This window comes from Clarias gariepinus, chromosome 3, assembly GCF_024256425.1.
Source record: "Clarias gariepinus isolate MV-2021 ecotype Netherlands chromosome 3, CGAR_prim_01v2, whole genome shotgun sequence".
NCBI classification, from domain to species: domain Eukaryota; kingdom Metazoa; phylum Chordata; class Actinopteri; order Siluriformes; family Clariidae; genus Clarias; species Clarias gariepinus.
The window spans coordinates 16,907,918-16,928,232 of record NC_071102.1 but is presented as its reverse complement, the minus strand read 5'-3'; the positions used below and the strand labels follow the sequence as shown (position 1 = coordinate 16,928,232).

Sequence of the window (20,315 nt, the reverse complement as noted above, 5' to 3'; positions counted from 1 at the left end):
GTGACTCGCAATAAACTTGGTATGCCGTTGTTAATGCACGCTGTAAAGTAGATTTAACACTGTCTGAATGTGTGTTTACGAGACTCTCTCGTTCCCTTCCATAGCAGTCTAACACATGGTGTTTAACGTCATTTAACAGTACATTAAGAAAAAACACAATTATGGTTTTAGAGATATCTGACATGTTTTCCCAGGACATGCATACTTTGTGGACAAAAGGAAGTAAGGAAACAGGGAAGGAAAAAAGGATTGAGGGAATGACTGAAAAAAAGGAGGAAGGCTGATCAAAGAAAGAAAAGAATAGAAGGAGGGTAGGATCAAAGGAGTTGTCGATTAAAGAAGGGAAGGAATGGAAGGAAGGATTGAACAGTGGAAGGAAAGAAGGCGGGGCAGATCAAAGGAAGGAAAAAGCAAAGAAATGAAGTACAGAGGGATTAAATGAAGAAAGGAAAAAAGTTAGGACAGAAGGAAATAAGGATTGATCAAAAGAAGGATCAAATCAATAAAGAATGAAAGGATAAAAGCAAGGAAGAAAAGAAAAAAGATTGAAGGAAGAATAGATGGTAAAGGAATGTTGGATCGAAGGATTGATGGAAGGAAGGAACAAAAGTAGGATCGAAGGAAGAAAGGAATGATCAAAAGAAAGGTATGATTGCTTGAAGGAATGAACAAAGATCAAATGAAAGATTGATTGATTGATTGATTGATTGAAAAGAATGAGGATCGATCAAAATAGAGAAGGAAGGAATGAATAATCAGTTATAAGAAGAATTAAAGGAAGGAATGATTAATCAAAGTGAGGAATGAAAGAAGAAAGGAAGGAAGGATTAATCTTCGAGATGATAGTGCCAGTGAAATTCTGAAGAAACATATGCAAATAACATGGTGCTGGAATCAAATAATATCACAAATACTGCAATATGAATGGGTGTTTTGTGTGTGTGTGTGTGTGTGTGTGTGTGTGTGTGTGTGTGTGTGTGTGTGTGTGTGTGTGTAAATATACTCTACATTAATATCATGTCTCTATTCTGTTCTAAACACACACTTGTAAATAAGCCACAGCTCTGTAATGAGTCCAGGACCGTGTGTTTCTGCACCACAGTGGTGAAAGTGGCAAAATGTATTCTTATTATGGAGAATGCATATGAGTATGCAAATGGGAACATTTCTTGCTGCTTATAAGAGAGAGGGGTGGAGTTCAGGTACTGTAGTTTTCTGTGATTTATTATGCTTATCATTAGTTATTGAATGCTGCTGATTTAGATTTTATCTTGGCAATATTACTAATATTTAGTTATTATAAACATGTAAGAACAAAAATATATAAATTTTATAATTTTCTAATAAAAATACAATTTCTTTTATTTTTAAGGCAATTTTTAATTCTACATTACTTCTGAATCTGTATTGCAGACTGTGTGGGGGTGGGGTCTGAATTTGCTTCTCTAATGTATTTTGCATGAGCGAGTTTATGTGTGAATGTGGGTCATCAGTGTCACCTCGTTAACGCGTTTAATACTGTCGATTTGTTCCCTGCTTATTTATGGTGATGGACGGAATCTGTTGAAAGCTAGGCTATTTGTTTTAGAGGAATCTTATTCATCAGGGGAATTCTTTTTGTTTTAATTTTTAAAACAAAGATTAATTGACTGTGTAACTGTGTGCTTTTATTTATTTATTTATTTTTAATCACCGTTTTGCTTGCGGAATAAAAAAAAAAAAGAAATCAATTTCCACAAGTCGTACTTTAATAAAATAGTTGATCTAAATATTAGTAAAGTCTCACACGTCCACCCAAATTAATTTTAATATCTCTTGATACCAAAATTAGATTTGTTAAAGATCTGTTAAAGATTGATTTAACAGTCAGTGTCTTTGTAAATCCTTTTCATTTCATTGTTTTTCCTTTTGGATTCAAAGCATTTTCTTTGTCTTGGTCTAATCTCGATTTTCTTTGTGTTTCTTACATTTTGTCTACCTGACGAGCATTCCTATTTACATTAGATATGCAATCACTTCTGCTCTAGACTCCATTCTTCCTTAGAGAACAGTGCAGCTTTAGATTACCAGGCTTTTAAAATAGTGAACAAATAAGGTGACTTCCATGCTTTTTTTTTTTGGCCTGCTTTCTTTGCCTGCTTATAGCTGTCCATCAGCCTGTTCTCCTGGGATTTGGGATCCGGCTTTGGGTTACAGAAGCCCACCCCCTTTCTTCCACCCACCCCCTCTTTCCAGGAGCTGTCTGGAGGGCCCCTTAACCGTTTTACCCACCTACCCCTACTCAAACGGGAACATCTCAGTTTCACCCGGCCTCCATCAGGGATTTTTAGCTTTACATCCAAAAAAACAAAAAAACAAAAACAAAACAACAACAGGCAACAGGGGGTGCCCTAATTTCCAACTTAAATGTTTTACCCCGAGGGTTCACCTTCTAAACTGGGGTGCTCTGATGTGTACCAGCTTACATACAGTCTTTTTAGGATTTGTGATGGGGGGATGGACCAGGATACACCTGATACAAGGGGGGAATCTCACAAAATAAACATTTTGTTAACAAAAGAATCTTATTATTTCTGCCAACTATGCGCTTTTTTTCAATCTTTTATGTGGTTTTTATCTGACTATTTTATTTATCACATAATAACTAAGTTTGTTTCTTAAAAAATATTTTCTTTTGGGAGCACCATGATTTTCTCGTATTAATTAGTTGTTTCTGATGTTAATGGGATCCAAGATAGTGACTTTAATTATTTAACAGTTAACATTAACCGCACTGTCCATACCACCATTTATATTTATACTAAATCCATAAATAAAAGAAAACTAGGATAAAATAGGAAGATCGAAAGATTTTACTTCAATAAAAGTTTTCACTAATAAAAATGTAAAATGAATAATTAAAATATTAATATATAAATATATAAATTACACAGAATGTGCAAAGTGTATGATAATCAAAAGGGTAAAAAAGATTCATCAAAATTTTACAATGACAAATCTGACAGATAATAAATCTTTCATTGGCTTATCCTTAAACGTTCTAATCGAAGAAGCATGACATACCACGCTGGCCTCCAGATGTTTCCTGCTAAAGGAAGTGACATCACTGGATGTGGGCCACAAGACTTTTATTAGAAGTCCTTGCAGATTTCTATCAGTGGGGACCACAACAGTAGTAAAGACGCTATTGTTTTTTTTAAAACTGAAATTCAATATTATACAGACAATTGATATATGCAACACAGTTATGACTGTTAATAAACACAAAACATGGAAAAGCAGTCAAGTCAAGTAGGCTTTTATTGCCATTTCAACCACATACAGTTCAGTACACAGTGAAACAAAACAACATTCCTCCAGGACCAAGGTGCTACATACAACATACATGAACGAAACTAGCTATGATCTGTAAGACAAAAACAGAACATACATTTCACTTGTGCAAAAGTGCAAACAGTAATAAATATGACCCAATGCGATTCAATATGATAATGTAGTGCCGACCAGTACACACTGAGGTAGTGAAAATAAATTTTCATTAATAGAAAATGCAGTCACCATTTCATGTTGTCATAGCAGCAACGAGAAAGTTACTGGGCAAAATAAATTTTCATTAATAGAAAATGCAGTCACCATTTCATGTTGTCATAGCAGCAACGAGAAAGTTACTGGGCAAAATGCTGGGCAAAAATATTAGCAGTAAATATTGTGCAAAAAAACTAATTAGAAATATAGTTGCAAAGCAACGATGATCGAGCCCAAGCACCTGCACCATTGCCACCCGAGTTCAACAGAGAGACGGTGGGCACAGTGGGCACATGCTTTTAATGGAAAAATAACAATACCATATTATATAACTATATAATTATATAATTTATCGGTTTAAGGCCTCACCAGAGATGAACCATTTGAGACATTAAAAATCTTTTCACAATTTTGCATCCTCAATGTCTTAAGAACATGGTGGCCCAGTTTATAATGTTGATTGTATAAATCGACAAAACAAACAAAAAATTGTATAAAAAGTATATCAAATTTCATTGAGTGCATTTTGCAAACAAGCCAACATAACTGACTTCCTGTTGAGTAGAGCCCATGACATGCATAGCAAAAGTTGTTCAGCTCAGTAAAATCGAAATCTTTAATGGGTTTCACATGTATACGGTACGTGCAAGGGTGTATGAAACAGTAACAAACACGGCACTATGTAACACTGTCATATATTACTCTAATAATAGAGCTGTATAAGAATCAATATACGTACAGTATAAATTGTCTGACATTTATGACCATGCGCGGGTGTTAAGACTCTGAGTTACTAATTGGAATGTTGGCGGCTCAAGGCCTGGCTTCGCCAAGTTGCCACTGTTGGACCCTTGAGCAAGGCCCTTAACTCTGTCCGCTCCAGGGGCTTTGTATAACGGCTGACTCTGCGCTCTGACCCCAGCCTACTAACCAAGCTGGGATTTGTAAAGAATTAAATAATTTGTGCAGTAATGTACAGGTATATGTGACGAATAAAGGCTAAACTTAGAGCCGTTTTAAGAATTGTCCATGAGATTGTAAATGCAGTAAACATTTCATGTTGTGATAGCAGCAAAGAGAAAAAATATTGACCTGTAAATATTGTTAAAAAACAATAATAAAAGTACATTTAATTAAGTATTATTTTCATGCTTAAATTCAAGTTAAATGTATATTTTGGGAGCTAAATATTTTTCAGTCATGTCTCATGTAGGTGAAAATCATGTGTGGTCAATATTCTGGCTATAAATTGTGCGCATTAAAATATACTTCAAACAACAGGTCAAGCGTTATACGGTATAAATCGTCTGACAAGTATTATAACCACGCCCACAACATATGACCCCGCCCATCCCATTTCAAACTCCGCCCCCATGCTAATTACGGATCACCCATTCAGAGCGCGCACCGGCTCAGGCTTTGTTGCTGCTGTTTCTATAAGCGGAGAGAGAGAGAGAGTGTGTGTGTGTGTGTGTGTGTGTGTGTGTGTGTGTGTGAGAGAGATAGAGAGAGAGAGAGAGAGAAGGAGAGGGCGAGAGAGGCAGCTGGGGGTAAAACAAAAAACGGGGCGATAAAAGTGTGGTCGAGGGTTTTAAATTTGCCCCGGAAGGATACGCGGACTGGGCTGGTGAGTGCGAGAGAAGCAACGCTGAAAGTTTGGGTAAGTTATTTCGCTAGCATGCGGTTCTTGTTTTCTCTTTTGTTCGGGTGTTTTCTGTTGCCGAGCTTCTGCTTTTTTATTTTTCCGTTCACAACAGCAGCAGGGTTTAAAGGAGTTAATTTAAACGCAGAGAGAACGTTTAATCGTTAAACGGTTACAAATGCTTACAACCGCCACCCTTTGTGTTCGAATCGTTTAATGTAATTTGTTTCTTTTGATGTTTGTATAACGCAACTTTGTTACACAAGCCTGGCTTCCTTATCCAGACTTCTGGCTCTCTGGAGGAAATGCTCCACATGGAGATGCACTGGCAGCTTTTATGTAATATTCAAATATCTTATATGAATCATATGAGAAGATATAGTTATTAGATTTATTAGTTATTGGAAGTATTCCTAGGCAAGCACAGAATCTGCTATGACCTTACCATCCGTGTCTGTTTATGAAATTTGCAATGAATCACTGACAGCATTTTTTTTTTTTTTTTTTTTTTTACATTTTTTAAATTTGCATTTATTTACATAAGAAGGCTTAAAAAGGGTGGCATGTGTTTATTCAGAGGTTTGTGTCACAGGTGAAGGCGTTTGGGCATTCACTTATTCTTTTTTCCGTTTTTCTGTTTACTCAAAAGAAGCCTGGTGTTCGGTTGTATTCTCCTTTTACCTCTTTTTCTTTTTCTTTTTCTGTCTCTCTCTCTCACACACACACACACACAACATGTGGTTCTAGTTCATCCGATCATGGTCAAGTCACCAAGCAGGGCAAATCGGACCCAGTGTAGCATGAGATGTAAATGCACTAATTACACCGTTTGCACTCCCTCCCCCAACCAGAAGGAACCAAATCCCCTCAGGACCCACACTGGGATGATTTTTTTGGCCCAGCGCCTGGCCGTCACCGGGTCCGCTCACGGCACAGGGGTCACCGGGTCATTCGGCGAGTGCCCTGATCGACTCCACATGCTTCTATAATCAAGAGATGACGAATGAATAGAAACCTGATCGGTTTCCATAGTGGATCGAGTCAGATGTGCTTGAGATCTTTCATTAGTTAATTTATTTTTTAATGTCTCGAGCTGTTTCACTATCTAAATGTATTTCTATTGATACAGACTGATTATTGCAGAGAAGAGTAAGGTTTTCAATTAGAATCGTGCACTTGCATGTTCCCTGGATGAACTTGGCCCTTTGAACAAGAGCAAACCGTCACCTATTCTTCATTCGCTTTTTCGCCCTTGCTTTATTTTCTCCCTGAGTGAAGCTCAGGGGAGCCGGCCATGTGCAGTGCCCTACCAGCACTCCCAGATGTACTTAGAGAACTAGGCGCCCTTTCAGCCTTGCTGAAATATGAGCACTTTATCTGATCTCATTTGCGATGCGGTGTACAGAGCCAATAAAGGAGAGAAAGCAGAGAGAGAAGGTGGAGGAGAGAAGAGGAGGGGGAAAGGGTGCTTTTGTGTTTTTTTCCACAAAGCTTTTCCTTGTGCCATTTTGCACCTTCCATTGATGGATTGGTTGACACTTTGAATTGCAGATATCTGATTCTCCGTCCGGTTTGTGCGTGTGTGGGGTGTGTGTTTTTGGACATGGCCCAGAAAGGCAAAGAATTGGAGGCATCAGAGTTGTTTGATTAGTACTGGCAGACCCCTTGCTGCTGAGATTAATATTTTATCATCAGTCCCTCCATAAAAAGCTTTGATAAATTTAAGATGAACATTTGGCTGCTTTTTTAAAATTCTAATTTTATTCTACACTTATCTCTCTCTCTCTCTCTCTCTCTGTTATTTAACATTTTGTGATGTTCTGTAGCATTTACATTTACAATTAATTTTAATTGAAAAACAATCGTTTTAATAAATCTGGATTTGTTGAATTAGTTACCTTGGCGTAACAGTGGCTACAGGCTACAGTGACTGTAGTGACTTTGTTTGGAAATTAAACAAAGAGCGAGACAATTAGGAGATAAGATCAGTAAACATATGCAGTTTACATGCAGCACACAGCTGTGTGTCACTCACACAAATACACTGTGTGAAAAGCTGTGATGGGTGCAGACGGTTTGCTGATGAGCGTGTTTTGATGTAATACACACCGACAGGGTGTGGAACCCCCCACTCCCCCCCAAACATACCTGTATATCATGTGAACCAGTAGAGCACTGTTAATGACTATTAAATGTGGATTGTAAAGTACAGTTGAGTGCAGTCTTGTTATAGGAACAGTAATGTGACTGTTATTGCAGGTTTGGGGGAGAAATCCACTGACTAGTTAAATTGAAAAGGGATTATCAGAGCTCTATCATGCATTATGTATGCAATAAAAGAACGTTAGCGTGTGTGTGATGCATCTCAGGGTGAAACAAAGTAACCCTTACCACTCTGATTTTTTTTTGTTTCTATATAACCACATGCTAACGCTAGTAATTCCTAATTTACTAATAAACGTGATGCCTTTTTTTTTTAACTTTTTGAGCATTTGCAAAGCTTCTGACAAAGCAGCAATTGATATTTTTTTCAGCTTGTCGTGTTACAGATAGTACTGACACTGGACACACTCCTTTTTTTTCCTTAATTTTTTTACCCTTCTTACCATTATATCAGCGAGTAATATCTTCTGACCCATCAGATTTAAGCTCATCATCAAATTTTCCTTATTGCAGTCACTCTACCCAAGAACCCGATTCCTTCGCCCCGTTCCCGATCGTGGCGACGCTCCATGCAATCCTCGTACCAGCTTCCTCACCCGCTGCCCCCGCTGCCCGTCAGAAAGGGCGTGCGGGGCCGCCGGCCCAAGAGCCAGACCATCGCCATGCTCAAGGCCATACAGAACGGCCAAACGCAATTGCAAAGCAGCCTACACAAGAGCATGGAGTCTGAACACCCGGAGCCCCGGCTGCACAAAAAGAGAGGTCCCAAACCCGGCAGCAAGGTAGGAGTCACAGGAGGGTTAACTCATTTCCATCTAAATGATGTCGTACATATTCATCAATCAGTAATGAAATGCTTTTTTATAACATGGCTCCGGGCGCAAAAGTGTGCAAGGGTTTCTCTGTAATTTGACAATTTGTCTACAAGGGAAATTTAAAGATGTAAAAACAGGAAATATTGGTTTATCCTTTCAACATGAGAGTATGAATTGGGCTGGGCGGGGGGGGGTTTATAAAGACAGGGAGCTGGCATACAAATTATAAGGAAAAACGGTTACTATATGTCACAATCAGAAGGGGAAATGCCAACCTTTGAACGGCATGTCTTTATTTTATTCATTGTCATAATAACATGTTAATAATATCTTCATGTGCACTTTATGCTACTTATGATGAACAAGCTGTGCCTTCACTTTAGTGCAATATGGAGTTTACTGTTTTTTAAGTAGGTTTTTTCCCCCCTTGTTTAATTTATTACTCTTTTACAAATCTGTTGAAACAATGGAAAGAAACTGTAACTAAGAAATAAGCAATTTCCCTCTGGGATTAATAAAGTTATATGGCGTTGTTAGGACTCTTACTCTTCCTTCATATTAGACATAAAATAATTCTAAACAAAATAATCGTATTAAAAAAAAGGAGAGTTCATTCTAAGCAATGACTAATTATACCTGAGGGTTAGTGATTAAAAAGGAAGTCCTATAACTGATCTGAAAAGAGTTGTACTGTTTTGTTTAGCCTCTTGCTAATGAGAGGAGATGTCGATTGGCATGTCAGGAGGAATTATCCAAATGCAGTGTTTATTCACCGTAAAGCATCATTTCCTTCTGAACGCTTCATTAGCCACGGCACAGGAGACTAAGAACTTCAACCGTAGCTCAGTGGCGGCAAACCACAGGCCTTTTGTTGTGTTGTGTCTGACACCGTTTTCGCTCTCCTCGTTCTCTGCAGAGAAAAGCAAGAGTTCTTCCTGCTCTGTCCAGTCCGTCTCTGTCCTCGTCAGTCTCAGACGGCCGACTCTCCAGTCTTCAAATGACCAAAGATTCTGGGTTGCTGTCCACAGGTAATATCTTACACTTTTCTGCAAACATGTAGTAAAGAATTGTCCCTATCACCTATGATTCATGAAAGTGTTTTAGCGAAAAGAAATCGACGTCTTTGGGAATCGAAGCTCATTTTTATAAAAATCGAAAAACACTGCTCACTATCAGAATGAGACAGGTGGAGGATTTTATTGCTCACTTTGGCAAGAATGTGGCAGAGATATAGAACCATAAACAACTTTCAAATATGTTGTAGCCTTTTAAGTGTGAAAAATCCACTGACCCCTTCAGTACAGATTTATTTTCCATGCCATATTATTTTAATTACTTTCTATTCTTGCATATGAAATACACACTAGCCCAAAGACAACGTTGTTTAAAAGCTTGAATAATGGTGGGTTGTGATTATTTTTTAGTTTTTTCACAATAAGCCAAAAAAAAATAAAAAATCACCCCAGGCTGGTCAGCTTCCAATGGCCTATAATGAAGCACCTGTGTTTCGTTATCTTTCTCATTTATATGTATATTAACATGCACTGCCATTTTTTTAAATACCAGTTTTACACTAGTATTTTATATACAGTACATAGAGCTAGAATGAATAGAAACAGTGAACTGAAAGTCTGTAACTGTGGTAAATATCTGCAATGCTGAAAACTTTTTTGCACAAGCTTGCGTTATGGCTGAGAGTCCCTAAAGAGCTTTTTCTAATTTAAAGGTCAAAGTGAGAAATGTAAATGTATATGAGGTGAAGTGAATGTAGCTCTGGACATTCAGCTAGCTGCCTGTGTAGTGTGAGTTTTGCCAGTAAGATTATAAACCCCTTTGACATTAAATGCAGTAAGCTCACTGTGCACCACAGAGATGCTGCCTTTAATACGCCTCTGTGTTAATCAATATGGCCATTTTATTCCAACAATGCAACGTCAGTGAGGGAAGAATATTTTATTTCATGCGCAGGGTTAGTAAATGGGTAAATAAAATTGACACAGCTGTACTAGCAAGCAGTCCTAAGTAGAATTATATGCTACCATGTTTTAGTTTAATTTTGCTGGAAATTTTAACCAATATATGCTTAAACACTGATGCCATGTACTGTTGGATCTTCTCTTATAGCTAACATTTACCTCTCTCTCTCTCTCTCTCTCTCTCTCTCTCTCTCTCTTCATTATTTAAAAAAAAAATAAGTGTGTGTATATGTGAACAAGCATGGCGAGTGTGGGCCGCATCTGGACCGAAAGCTGATGCTGCAGCTGCCGGATCATTTCGGACCAGGCCCGGTGAACACGGTGCTGCAGCACGCAGTGCAAGCATGCGTGGATTGCGCGTACCAGCCCAAAACTCTCTTTAGCTTCCTGCAGTCCCAGTCAGATGGCGGAGAGATCATCCGAGGTATGAGTCCATGTGCTTGTGTGTTGGATTAAGCAATAAAGGAATAAAAAAATTCGGACCCCCAGTGCTCATACCCCACCGAGCTCCGGAGCGTGTATAAAATACGACTATATTACTTTTCTTAGATAAAATTGTCTGCTTGTCTGCGCTGATATGAGATTTGGAAAGCTCTTGTGTCTGTGTGAATTAATAAGAGAAAATCTTATAAAGAAAAGTTGCCTGTGGTGTGTTTGTGAAAAGAAGCCCGTCTGGGCAGCGCTGATGGTAATCAAGAATGACATTGTGTGTAACCTGGTTAGGAGAATTAGATTGGGGCTCGTCTCAAGGGGTAGCGTATACATACGTGTGTGTATGTGTGTGTGAGTGTTTTGGTGCGGCCATCTGTTGTGATGGTCTGCTTTGTTAATTTAGCCAAACCCTGACAATTGAACACAGCGAATAGTGACAAAGGAATCTCCATCATATGCCAAGGAAGAGCAACAAAAATAAATAAATTGCTGCTGAATTAAAGTACCTTGAATGTGGAAAAATAAAAAATAATGTGCGAAACCGTACAGACATCTACTTATGAAAACTTATCCAGAATAAAGTTTGAGGTCGGATGTTTGGACACATGCAAATATATGATACACAGCTCAGTAAAATGCTAAAGAAATTTATTTGCATCCCAGCATCGTGGCGACACAACAGGCAGCGTTGCCGTCTTAAAGTCGTTCCTTGGTTTTAGCGTCTGCGTTTCATGTCTGGTTTCCTCCGGATCGTCTGGTTTCCTGGTTTGCCAAAGCACCGACCAGGATAAAGCGCTTATTAAAAGTGTGCGAGTGCTTATTTGCATGGGAATGTATCACGTCCTTATGCAAAACAGTTTTTTTTTCCCAGGAATAAAATCTAGTTAGTGATGATAATTAAATGCAAATTTATGGATTTACATTTGTGTGGATGTGTAAGGAATTTGAGTAGAGGTGAAGCCATGATGTGTGTGTAGGTGTTGCTGGTTATATACAAAAAGTGTGTGTAAAATATGGTGTTATTACATACAGTGTTAGTGGAAAAGAAAATGCCATGTTAAAGGTAAAATAAGCATACGCAAAGTAAATGGAATAAAGTAAATTAATACAATCGATCCCTAGTTATGTTATGCATTAGTCGATTTTGGCATTTATTAGATTCAGTGAGTCAAATACATAGCATTTTGCAATATTTTAACCTCAAGAAACCTCATTTTAGAGTTCAAGAAATCAATTTCTAGCCCAATAATCTGTTTAATCGTTAATCTGATATAACCGCTCAAGATAAAGAACGCTCAAATGAGGACACTCTGCATTATGTATTATCTGAAACCAGAAAAAACCTTTTAAGTAAATTAAGGTACTCAGACAGCAAGTATTATTAGTCCTTTGTGCTTCCAAGCAGCCTCAACAGAATACATAAAGGATTGGAGACATTAGATGGTGTGTTTTGTGTTTAACTGTCTAGTGAAGAATGTAGAAAATATTACAAATGCAAATTATTATTAATCGATCATAGTCTGGCTTAATTAAACCAATATAAATATAAATATATATAATACTTGATGGTTTAGATTATGCATATCAAGGTAGTGTTACTACAGAAACAGTAGTAAATTAGAAAGAGCACATTCTTCTTACAGCCACAGCTATTAACACACCCTGGCAAGTTGTTGAGAATTCAGCAGTGTTGAATAAAATGCTTGCATTTTGGTTTCTTTCTATTACGGATGGTCTAGAAAGTGGCTGATGTATAATGGGCATCAATCAGGATCAATATACCAACGAGACATTTGGACTATATAACACTTAGCAAGAACTTTTGAAGATGCGAACATGTGTTCATGTACAGTCAATCATGCAAGTTAGATCACATGTTCAGCGTATATTGTCACATTCGTACAGTGTAAATCCCAGGATATCCGGAAGCAAGCGTAAAAGCAGCAGCGATGAAGGTGGTATTGCTATAAAAAAAAGAAGCGGCAAGCAATAACGGTGGAGACAAAAGTCAAGATAATTGAGAGAATGGAGCGAGGTAAAAAGATGCTTGTTCTTTCAACATGAATCGTTCAATCATCGGCACAATTTTAAAGAACAAGATCATGAAACATGTTAATTTAATAATGTGTATAGCCTATGGTGTTAGTATCCTAGTACCTAGACGATGTTTCTTGGACTTATGAACAAATTGGACTTACGAACAAGCACTCGGAATAGAACTCGTTCCTATGTTGGGAACTTACTGTAATAAGATAAATAGGCCAGTGTGTCAGGTTAATTTGTGTCTTTTCTCCCTACTTATTGCACTTTATATTTTCTTGTCCACTTATTCAGTTCGCTCTGATGGAGGGATCCACTATGTTAAGTTGCCTCGAGCCTCCAGTGCTTCATTTGTCCTGCGCTTCCTTGAGACTCTGTGTCACCATTTGCAGTCGGACAACCTGTTCAGCAGCCAGCCGTTCAGTCCATTAACCGCCAGCACACACAGCGCCTACGAGAGGAGTAAGTCAGGTATGCGAGTGAGTGACTGAGTGAGTGAGTGAAAGAGGGAGTGCTGCATCACTCTATGTTGCGTTGGTCATGGGGTACATTAGATCAGAATATTCCAAATTTTTTAATTGTTTAAGAAAATTGTTAAAGGGCTTTTTTACTTCATTAACTCTGCACCCTTCTGTTTTCCGCTTTGCAGTGAAGGAAGAGACGTCGGAAGCATTATCTATAGTGCGAGGTAGCAGACGCTTCACCAGAGACTCCTCCACATATAGCACTCCAACTCCTACGAATCCACCGAGAACAGACACACACTCTTCAGAAGGTATACTTGTACTTGCCATAACAAATTGTCATTCTTAATTCTCTTTCGAACCGAGCTGACCGAACGCTGGCTAAGTCACGCGTATGTCCAGGAGCCGTTCAGAACTTGCTTGCGTCAGTGAAAAGCCAAGTGAAGCGAGTTTACTTATTTTTGTGTTTTTTTTTTTTTTGCATTTTGTGCACGATTTAGTGAAGGCATAGTGCTATGGGTTCCAAGAATGTTAGCAAAGATAGTAGCAAGTAGAAAGGAGAGCCGCTTTCAGTTTGGTTTGCAAAGCAACTGGTGCCAAGTAGTATCATAAATTGAGGTTAAGTGATGTTTAATGTCTATTTATTTAATATTTTACTACATTTACACGTTTTTTCTAAATGTTCTGGTTGTTTTTATACGCAAAAATATGATCATAGTGGTGGAAACTGGTAATATTAGTAATATTCTTGGGTGGCTGGAATGGATTATCTGCATTTACATTATGTCCTGTGGAAACACGTGTTTCGCAATAGAAAATTTCACCTTAAGAGCTCACCTCTGAAACAGATTAAATGCGTATACCAAGGGTACCACTGTACATAGAAAGAATCGAGGCAGTTTTCCGATACTGAACTCTTAAGAAAGACATGTGCCAAGTACTAGTCTGTTTTAAGAGTATTTAAATTTTTTTCAAGTATTGACTTGATTTACATGTATGCATGCACATAAACAATGCTTTTTTTAACATGCATTTTCCCCTTTAATCTTACAAAAAAATTTAGACGTGTAAGGTGCTACCCACAAAACTGAAAGTGTGTATGCTTGTGTCCTGCGATGAGTTTGTATCCCATCCAGGGATCTTTGTCCTCTGTTTTGTGCCCTGATTTCACTGGGATAAGTTCCAGCCTGCCCACTACCAGGCAGGATAAGCAGTACAGAACAGAAATAAATAAACGAAAGGAATTAGCTTTAAAGTGGAACTGAACATAAGCTCTGAATAACAAAGAACTCAGTGGGTAAATGAATGGGTCAGTTTTCTACTTAGTTTGCATACCATGATATTCTTGAAAAGGGTAGGGCATTAATATAAAGAATGTTCCAGCAAAAGCATTGTGAATGGTTTGAGGAACCCAGCGCATACAAGTCTTTGTAAATACAAATATTGGATTAGTTCCTTTAACTAGGCTGGACTGGGGTAGATTTCAGTGACATTTCCCTCTGTTTCTGCTGCAATTGCCACGTTTAGGATAAAGCCATAAAACTCCGACAGCTTAACATCAAGCTGGGGTGCGTTTCCCAAAAGCATTGTTAGCCAACTATGGTCGCAAGTTCCGTCGTTACCAACATAGTTCAACAATTCGGTGTTTCTCGAAACCATGGTTCAAACGAACATTCGCAAACAGCGTGGTTGGAACTACAGCCTTCGACCTGTGGTTAGAAGCATAGTTCCCTGCCGCGGCTGGGTGTGTTCTATTCACAGTTCATGACCCTACGCACTATAAGTTTCTAAATATTTTCCCAACCACTTTGAGCGATTTGGACAACTTAATGCTTTGGTGCTCAGATATTAGGTTATTTATTTTTCGGTTATTTTAATTACAAATTCACTTTGAAATGATATAACAGCGATACCATCGCAATTATTCTCCCTTCGAAGTGCCCTACGAAAGCATTATTTATGTTCCAGTTGGAACACAGCCTTGGTTTCGTTTGTGCGAAGAAAAGGTAAGTTTTTAAGTGAGTTTTTTTGTTGTGCTCTCAGAAGTAGAAGTAGAATATGGACTAATTATATAAATTATATATATATATATATATATATATATATATATATATATTCTCATCAGAAGTGTCATCTTCCTCATCCTCATCAGCAGCACCAGAAAGACCCCCATCTTCCTCATCAAAAAGCGGGAAATTTTCCTCGACTGTAATGTTGTGGAGAATTGCAGTAACTACAATTACATAGCAGCTTTTGGAGGGGTTCGGTTTCAGGCCACCAGTGGACTTGCTTTTTTGGTCACACTTGCAAAGTCCCTCCACTTGTTTCTGACTTCCTCTGGGCTTCTCTCATACCCATTTCCAGAAGCATTAATTTTTTGTGTGATTTCATTCCATGTTTTTTTTTTTTTTTGTCAGAATTTGTAACTGTGTTTTTTAATTTGGAGAAAAGCAAGATTTTATTGTTTCCCACCTCCTCCAAAAGAACTGCAAGCTCTTTTTTAGTAAATCTTGGTTTCCGTGTCATTTTTTTTTTTTACATCAACTCTCATTAAAACATGGCTTTATGTAAAGGGACTTATATCGGAAATGATCTTGAGCAAAATAGGTAACAGGTGTTCACAACACACTCCCAGCATTTTCAAAACCCATAATTTCTTTTTATTTTAATTGTACTTATGTATCAATACCAAATAAAAATGAGTTCTAATGAAATATAACTAAAAGTTATAGACTTTGTTATTCGAAAAGAGCACATTTAAACTGTGTATGCCTATCTATGTTATATTGTACAAATAATGAATGTTGTGTTCGTGAGATTATTACACCACTTCTACGTAACGTCACTGCAAAAGCGCATTGAATGCGAGCCAAAGAGAGAGAAAAAACACTTTCCAATATGTGCCTATGGCACTACTCCGCCATTGTATCGAAGAAGAAGAAGAAGAACGACAGATTAAACCAACATGGTTTTAACGATGGAAGTGCGACACAGGTACTATGGTGTTAAGAAACAGTCGTGACTAGTTAGTTATTTTCTTCAACGTTGCATCGTACAACGGTGGTTAAGTAAAGAGCTACATCGTTGTACGGGAAACGCACCCCTGAATGAGTGCTGTTTTTGGACTCGCACCTCAGTGCCTCTTACAGTATCTCGCATTAGCATTCAAGTTAATTGGCGGGATAGAGTGTTTCCTGCTGTTGCAGCTGAAAAGCCTGTGGCAAGAGTTTGCCACCTCTCTGCTTCCCCTTATTAAACGACGAGTGCCTCGGCATTCATCCATTTCAAATCCCCCCCCCTCCCCCCCCATGCTTAATTAAAGCACCCACATTGTTACATAATTAAGTGCCACAGACGTTATAAGACCTTTGACATCTGTTGCCTCTGTTTTTCCTTTTTTTTTGTTATGGTGTGTATATGTGGGTGTGTGATTGTAATAATAATAATAAAATAAACACTGCATGTCTTTGTTTTACATTTTTCAGCAAGTGCTCCTGAGTTGTGTGAATTTATGTATAAGGAGACTCGCTATAGTGCATCAATAGACCCATTATCCCATTAACCAATATAATTGAAGAGTTTGAATGACACAAAAAGTGTAAAAGAAAAGTGTAAAAGGAAAAAAATAAGAAAATGATGGCACCCTGTAACAGGAGGATGGGTTCACATTTTTCTAGTATTGACACTGTATCCGAGACATTGCAATGGCTCAGCTGCATTTCATGTTACATTTAGTGGTGATTTTGTTATTTTCGTCTAATTGGGAGCTTTGTCTGTTTGGAGCTTTTTGGTTGTATGTTTATGCAATTTGTCTATTTATCTAGCGATAATTACGCAGAAGATCGATATTTCACCCAAAAAAAACAATGATAAAAAAAAATTTGGTTTGGCGTGCAGAAAAGATTAACACAACTATGTGTAAACAAGTTCATTATTCTTACCAAGCTATCATTTTGCATTTGGCTCTTCTGAGCACTAAACTGTGCTGTCTCTGTAATACTGTAGTGCATCTTGTTCAAAGCCAAGTACATGCTTAAGTCTCCAAACTTCTTCTCAGGAGAAACCATCCCCTCAGAAAACGGAGTCTCTGCTGAGCAGCATTTCTCAGAGGAGCCCATGGATACTAGTTCCGCTCCATCTCGACCTCCTGCAGTGCGCAACTCAACCGAGCATCGCAGTCCAGCTGGGAACAGCCCACACTACTCTCCCCAACAACCCCCTCTGCGTCGGGTCGCCTCCAACCCGTCTGAGCTGACCACCACGCGCATGCTTAGACGAGTGGAAGGTACGCTATGTAAGAGAGCTTGGTTTTACAAACATTTACCGTTTTGATGAAGTGATGTTTCAGAAAGCTGTCATGCCCAGTTAAATGTTATGCCAGCAAAAACATTCCAAAGATCCCTTGTGCATGCTTAAGATAGATACTTTATTATGTTGTAAGATTAGCAGAATTTCTGTCTGTGTGTGTTTCTGCACCTTTGTGATTAATGCATGTATAGGTATTGTGTGAGTGTTTGTGATCTGTCTAGTGCATGTGGTTATTTCACTGAAACAAGTTGGCACATAATGAATGAAGACACCTTGGTAATATAAATATAATCCAGAATATATTCCTGTAATTTGAACCTATGCGTGCCTTTGTATAGCACTGTTACATATTTACTTAAGTCAAATGGAAGAATACTTTTAGACAGTGTGTGTGTTTGTTTGTTCAGCTGCCAGCTCTACCACTGGTCCAGATCACCAGGCAGTTGAGCGAGAGACATCCAACAGGAGCCCGTCCTCATGGAGCATAGAGGAAGTGATGCAGTTTGTGCGGGACGCAGACCCTCAGGCCTTAGGACCGCACGCTGAACTCTTCAGGAAGCACGTAGGCACTGTTTGCACAAATAATCTAAAATATCTCATAGACGTGTCCTAAATCCCATACCAAGAACTGTGAAAGACTGCACGAAAGCACACTTGTTAAATAGTAGTTGACGTTCTGCTGTTTCATGGTTGCAGGAGATCGACGGCAAGGCTTTGCTGCTGCTGAGAAGTGACATGATCATGAAGTACATGGGCCTAAAGTTGGGTCCTGCTCTCAAACTGTGCCATCATATTGAAAAACTGAAACAAGGCAAACAGTAGCTTCACTCGAGCATCGGGTCGCATGCAGCCTTCAGTGGAGCACGTAAAGTCCCCTTGCAATTAAAACCGGACGAGGACCCAAAGATGGATTTGCTTGCAGTTAATGTTAAACACCAAATCCTTGTAATGGAAAAAGTTGAGCTTATTTGAAGCGTGATCATTGTTAAAACAAGCTGAAAACAATGCGAACAGTCATGCACGCTAGAGACAGACGTGTCTTCAAAGAGCCTTTTAGACAGCAGAGGGGCAAAATGCTCTTCTCAATTATACTAATTTTATATAGGGATCATCTTAGACAGAAATGCGGGTTAAATACTGCCACTAGCGACCTCAAACGACTCCTTTTGTGAGATGAAACAATGCAGGAACTATTCAGCAGCTGGACTAAGCTGAACCCCAAAGGATTACTACGTCTCTGTGATAGAAGAACCATGTTTAAACTGTAAGCCCACCTCCATACACACACACACACACACATACACACACACATGCAAGCACACACAACTTTAATAGTGATTTAAAGCAAAGAAGAAGAAGGGAAGAAAAAGAAAAAACGATGCACAGAACGTAATAACCCATCATGTATTATTTGGTAGAGAGATTTACATGCTCTTTTTTTATTGTGAACAAATTTCTGTAACTTCAAACAGAGCTGTTATAAAACAATCGCTAATACCGTTTACTATGATTATACTGTATTTAAACACATTTCATAATGTTCAATCAGGAAACATTTTATTAAGACACATCATCCTACACCAAAATATGAAAGGCAGCTATCCATTTTTCATTATTGATTGTAAAATAAAATATCGTTTTTAAGTCGAGGGTGTTAGAACAAATCAGTTTAAATACACTAGAACAACTGCTTCTCCTCTTTTAATTTATTGCTCCTCAGGATGCCAGGGTTTTTGCTTTTTGCGTATGTATCCAGTTTTAAAGTCGTGCCATCTGTCTGCAGTGATTTAGAATTTTTTTTCTTTTAATGATTCTTATTTATATGATTTAGATAGTGTTCTATACAGGTTAAAGTTTACAAAAAAGTTTCTAAAGACGTCTGTTGTTTTATTTGAAGTCACAGACAACTTGGAGATTTTGGCAAACATCAAACCTTTTTTTTTATAGCTAAAATACCACTCGTTAAAATTAAAACAAATAAAGTAATTCATTAATATAAGATGATCCCAGGCTGTGAATTTATCAGCAGAGAAAATATCTGCACAAATACGCACATTGTTGCTGGGGTTAAATTATCTTTTGCTACCACACAGAACCACTAAACTGTAAATCCATATAATGGGCTCCATTTACTAATCTCAGACTTTTCATGCTAAGTGATCTCTTTTTTTTTTTTTTTTTTTTTTCATCACGGTTTCTCATTTTTGTCTCTTGGTGCTGTTTCAATCTTAATAAGCACAATGCTGCATTTTGTATGGAAAAAAATGTATACTTTTATATGTGTATGTGTTAGTTCTTAGGGCATCCCTACATTTCTTTTTTTAATTCTCAGGTTTTCATTTATTTTGTATACTTTTACTTTTAATAGCTTACATTGTGTGCTATTAATTTTTTTTTAAGGTTGCATTTCTTTCATATTTTTCACTGGAACAAAACTTGAAAGAGGCTTTATGTTTGACCTCATTTAAAATATAGCCATTTCCAGTACAACTTTTAAAATAAAATTTCAAAACAATATTATGCCATGTTTTGCTTCTTGAAAAACTTTTACTGTTACAGGTATTGCTATTTATCACCAAATGACAATTTTCAAATGAGAGCTAATTGAGAAATAATAAACCTGATAAAAGTTCTTTCAGACATGGCGGGTGTTTATAATCCAGAAAACTTTGCTACATTTTTATTTAAATATAGCAAGTTATGTAAAACTTGTAGATAGAGCTCACACAAATCCATAAGCAAGCAATACATAATGTAAGTCAATTTATATGGCAAGCATTGATAGTTAAAAGCATATCTACTGTAATCCTTATATAAAAAAATTAAGGTCACATATTATACTCTTTAAAAAAAAACAAGCTTAACGTCTTAGGGGTTTCTAGAGAGTGTCTGATAATGTTGTATGTTGAACTGCAGTTGATTTAGGAGGTTTTTTTCCCCCTAAATTCCT

The 20,315-nt window shown here is 37.8% G+C and overlaps 1 protein-coding gene across 1 annotated transcript in view; it reads left to right on the top strand.

Annotated features, from left to right (window-relative positions):
- The window catches only part of scml2 (Scm polycomb group protein like 2), a 30,361-nt gene extending 10,431 nt beyond the window's left edge, over positions 1–19,930 (top strand). Inside the window, exons 7-14 of the mRNA XM_053493355.1 lie at positions 7,844–8,112; positions 9,062–9,173; positions 10,342–10,545; positions 12,888–13,064; positions 13,243–13,368; positions 17,115–17,351; positions 17,773–17,927; positions 18,062–19,930. Of these exons, the coding sequence (XP_053349330.1) occupies positions 7,844–8,112; positions 9,062–9,173; positions 10,342–10,545; positions 12,888–13,064; positions 13,243–13,368; positions 17,115–17,351; positions 17,773–17,927; positions 18,062–18,187 (1,406 nt within the window). The 3' untranslated portion in view covers positions 18,188–19,930. The remainder of the gene's footprint in view (positions 1–7,843; positions 8,113–9,061; positions 9,174–10,341; positions 10,546–12,887; positions 13,065–13,242; positions 13,369–17,114; positions 17,352–17,772; positions 17,928–18,061) is intronic.
- Positions 19,931–20,315: the final 385 nt, after the last annotated feature.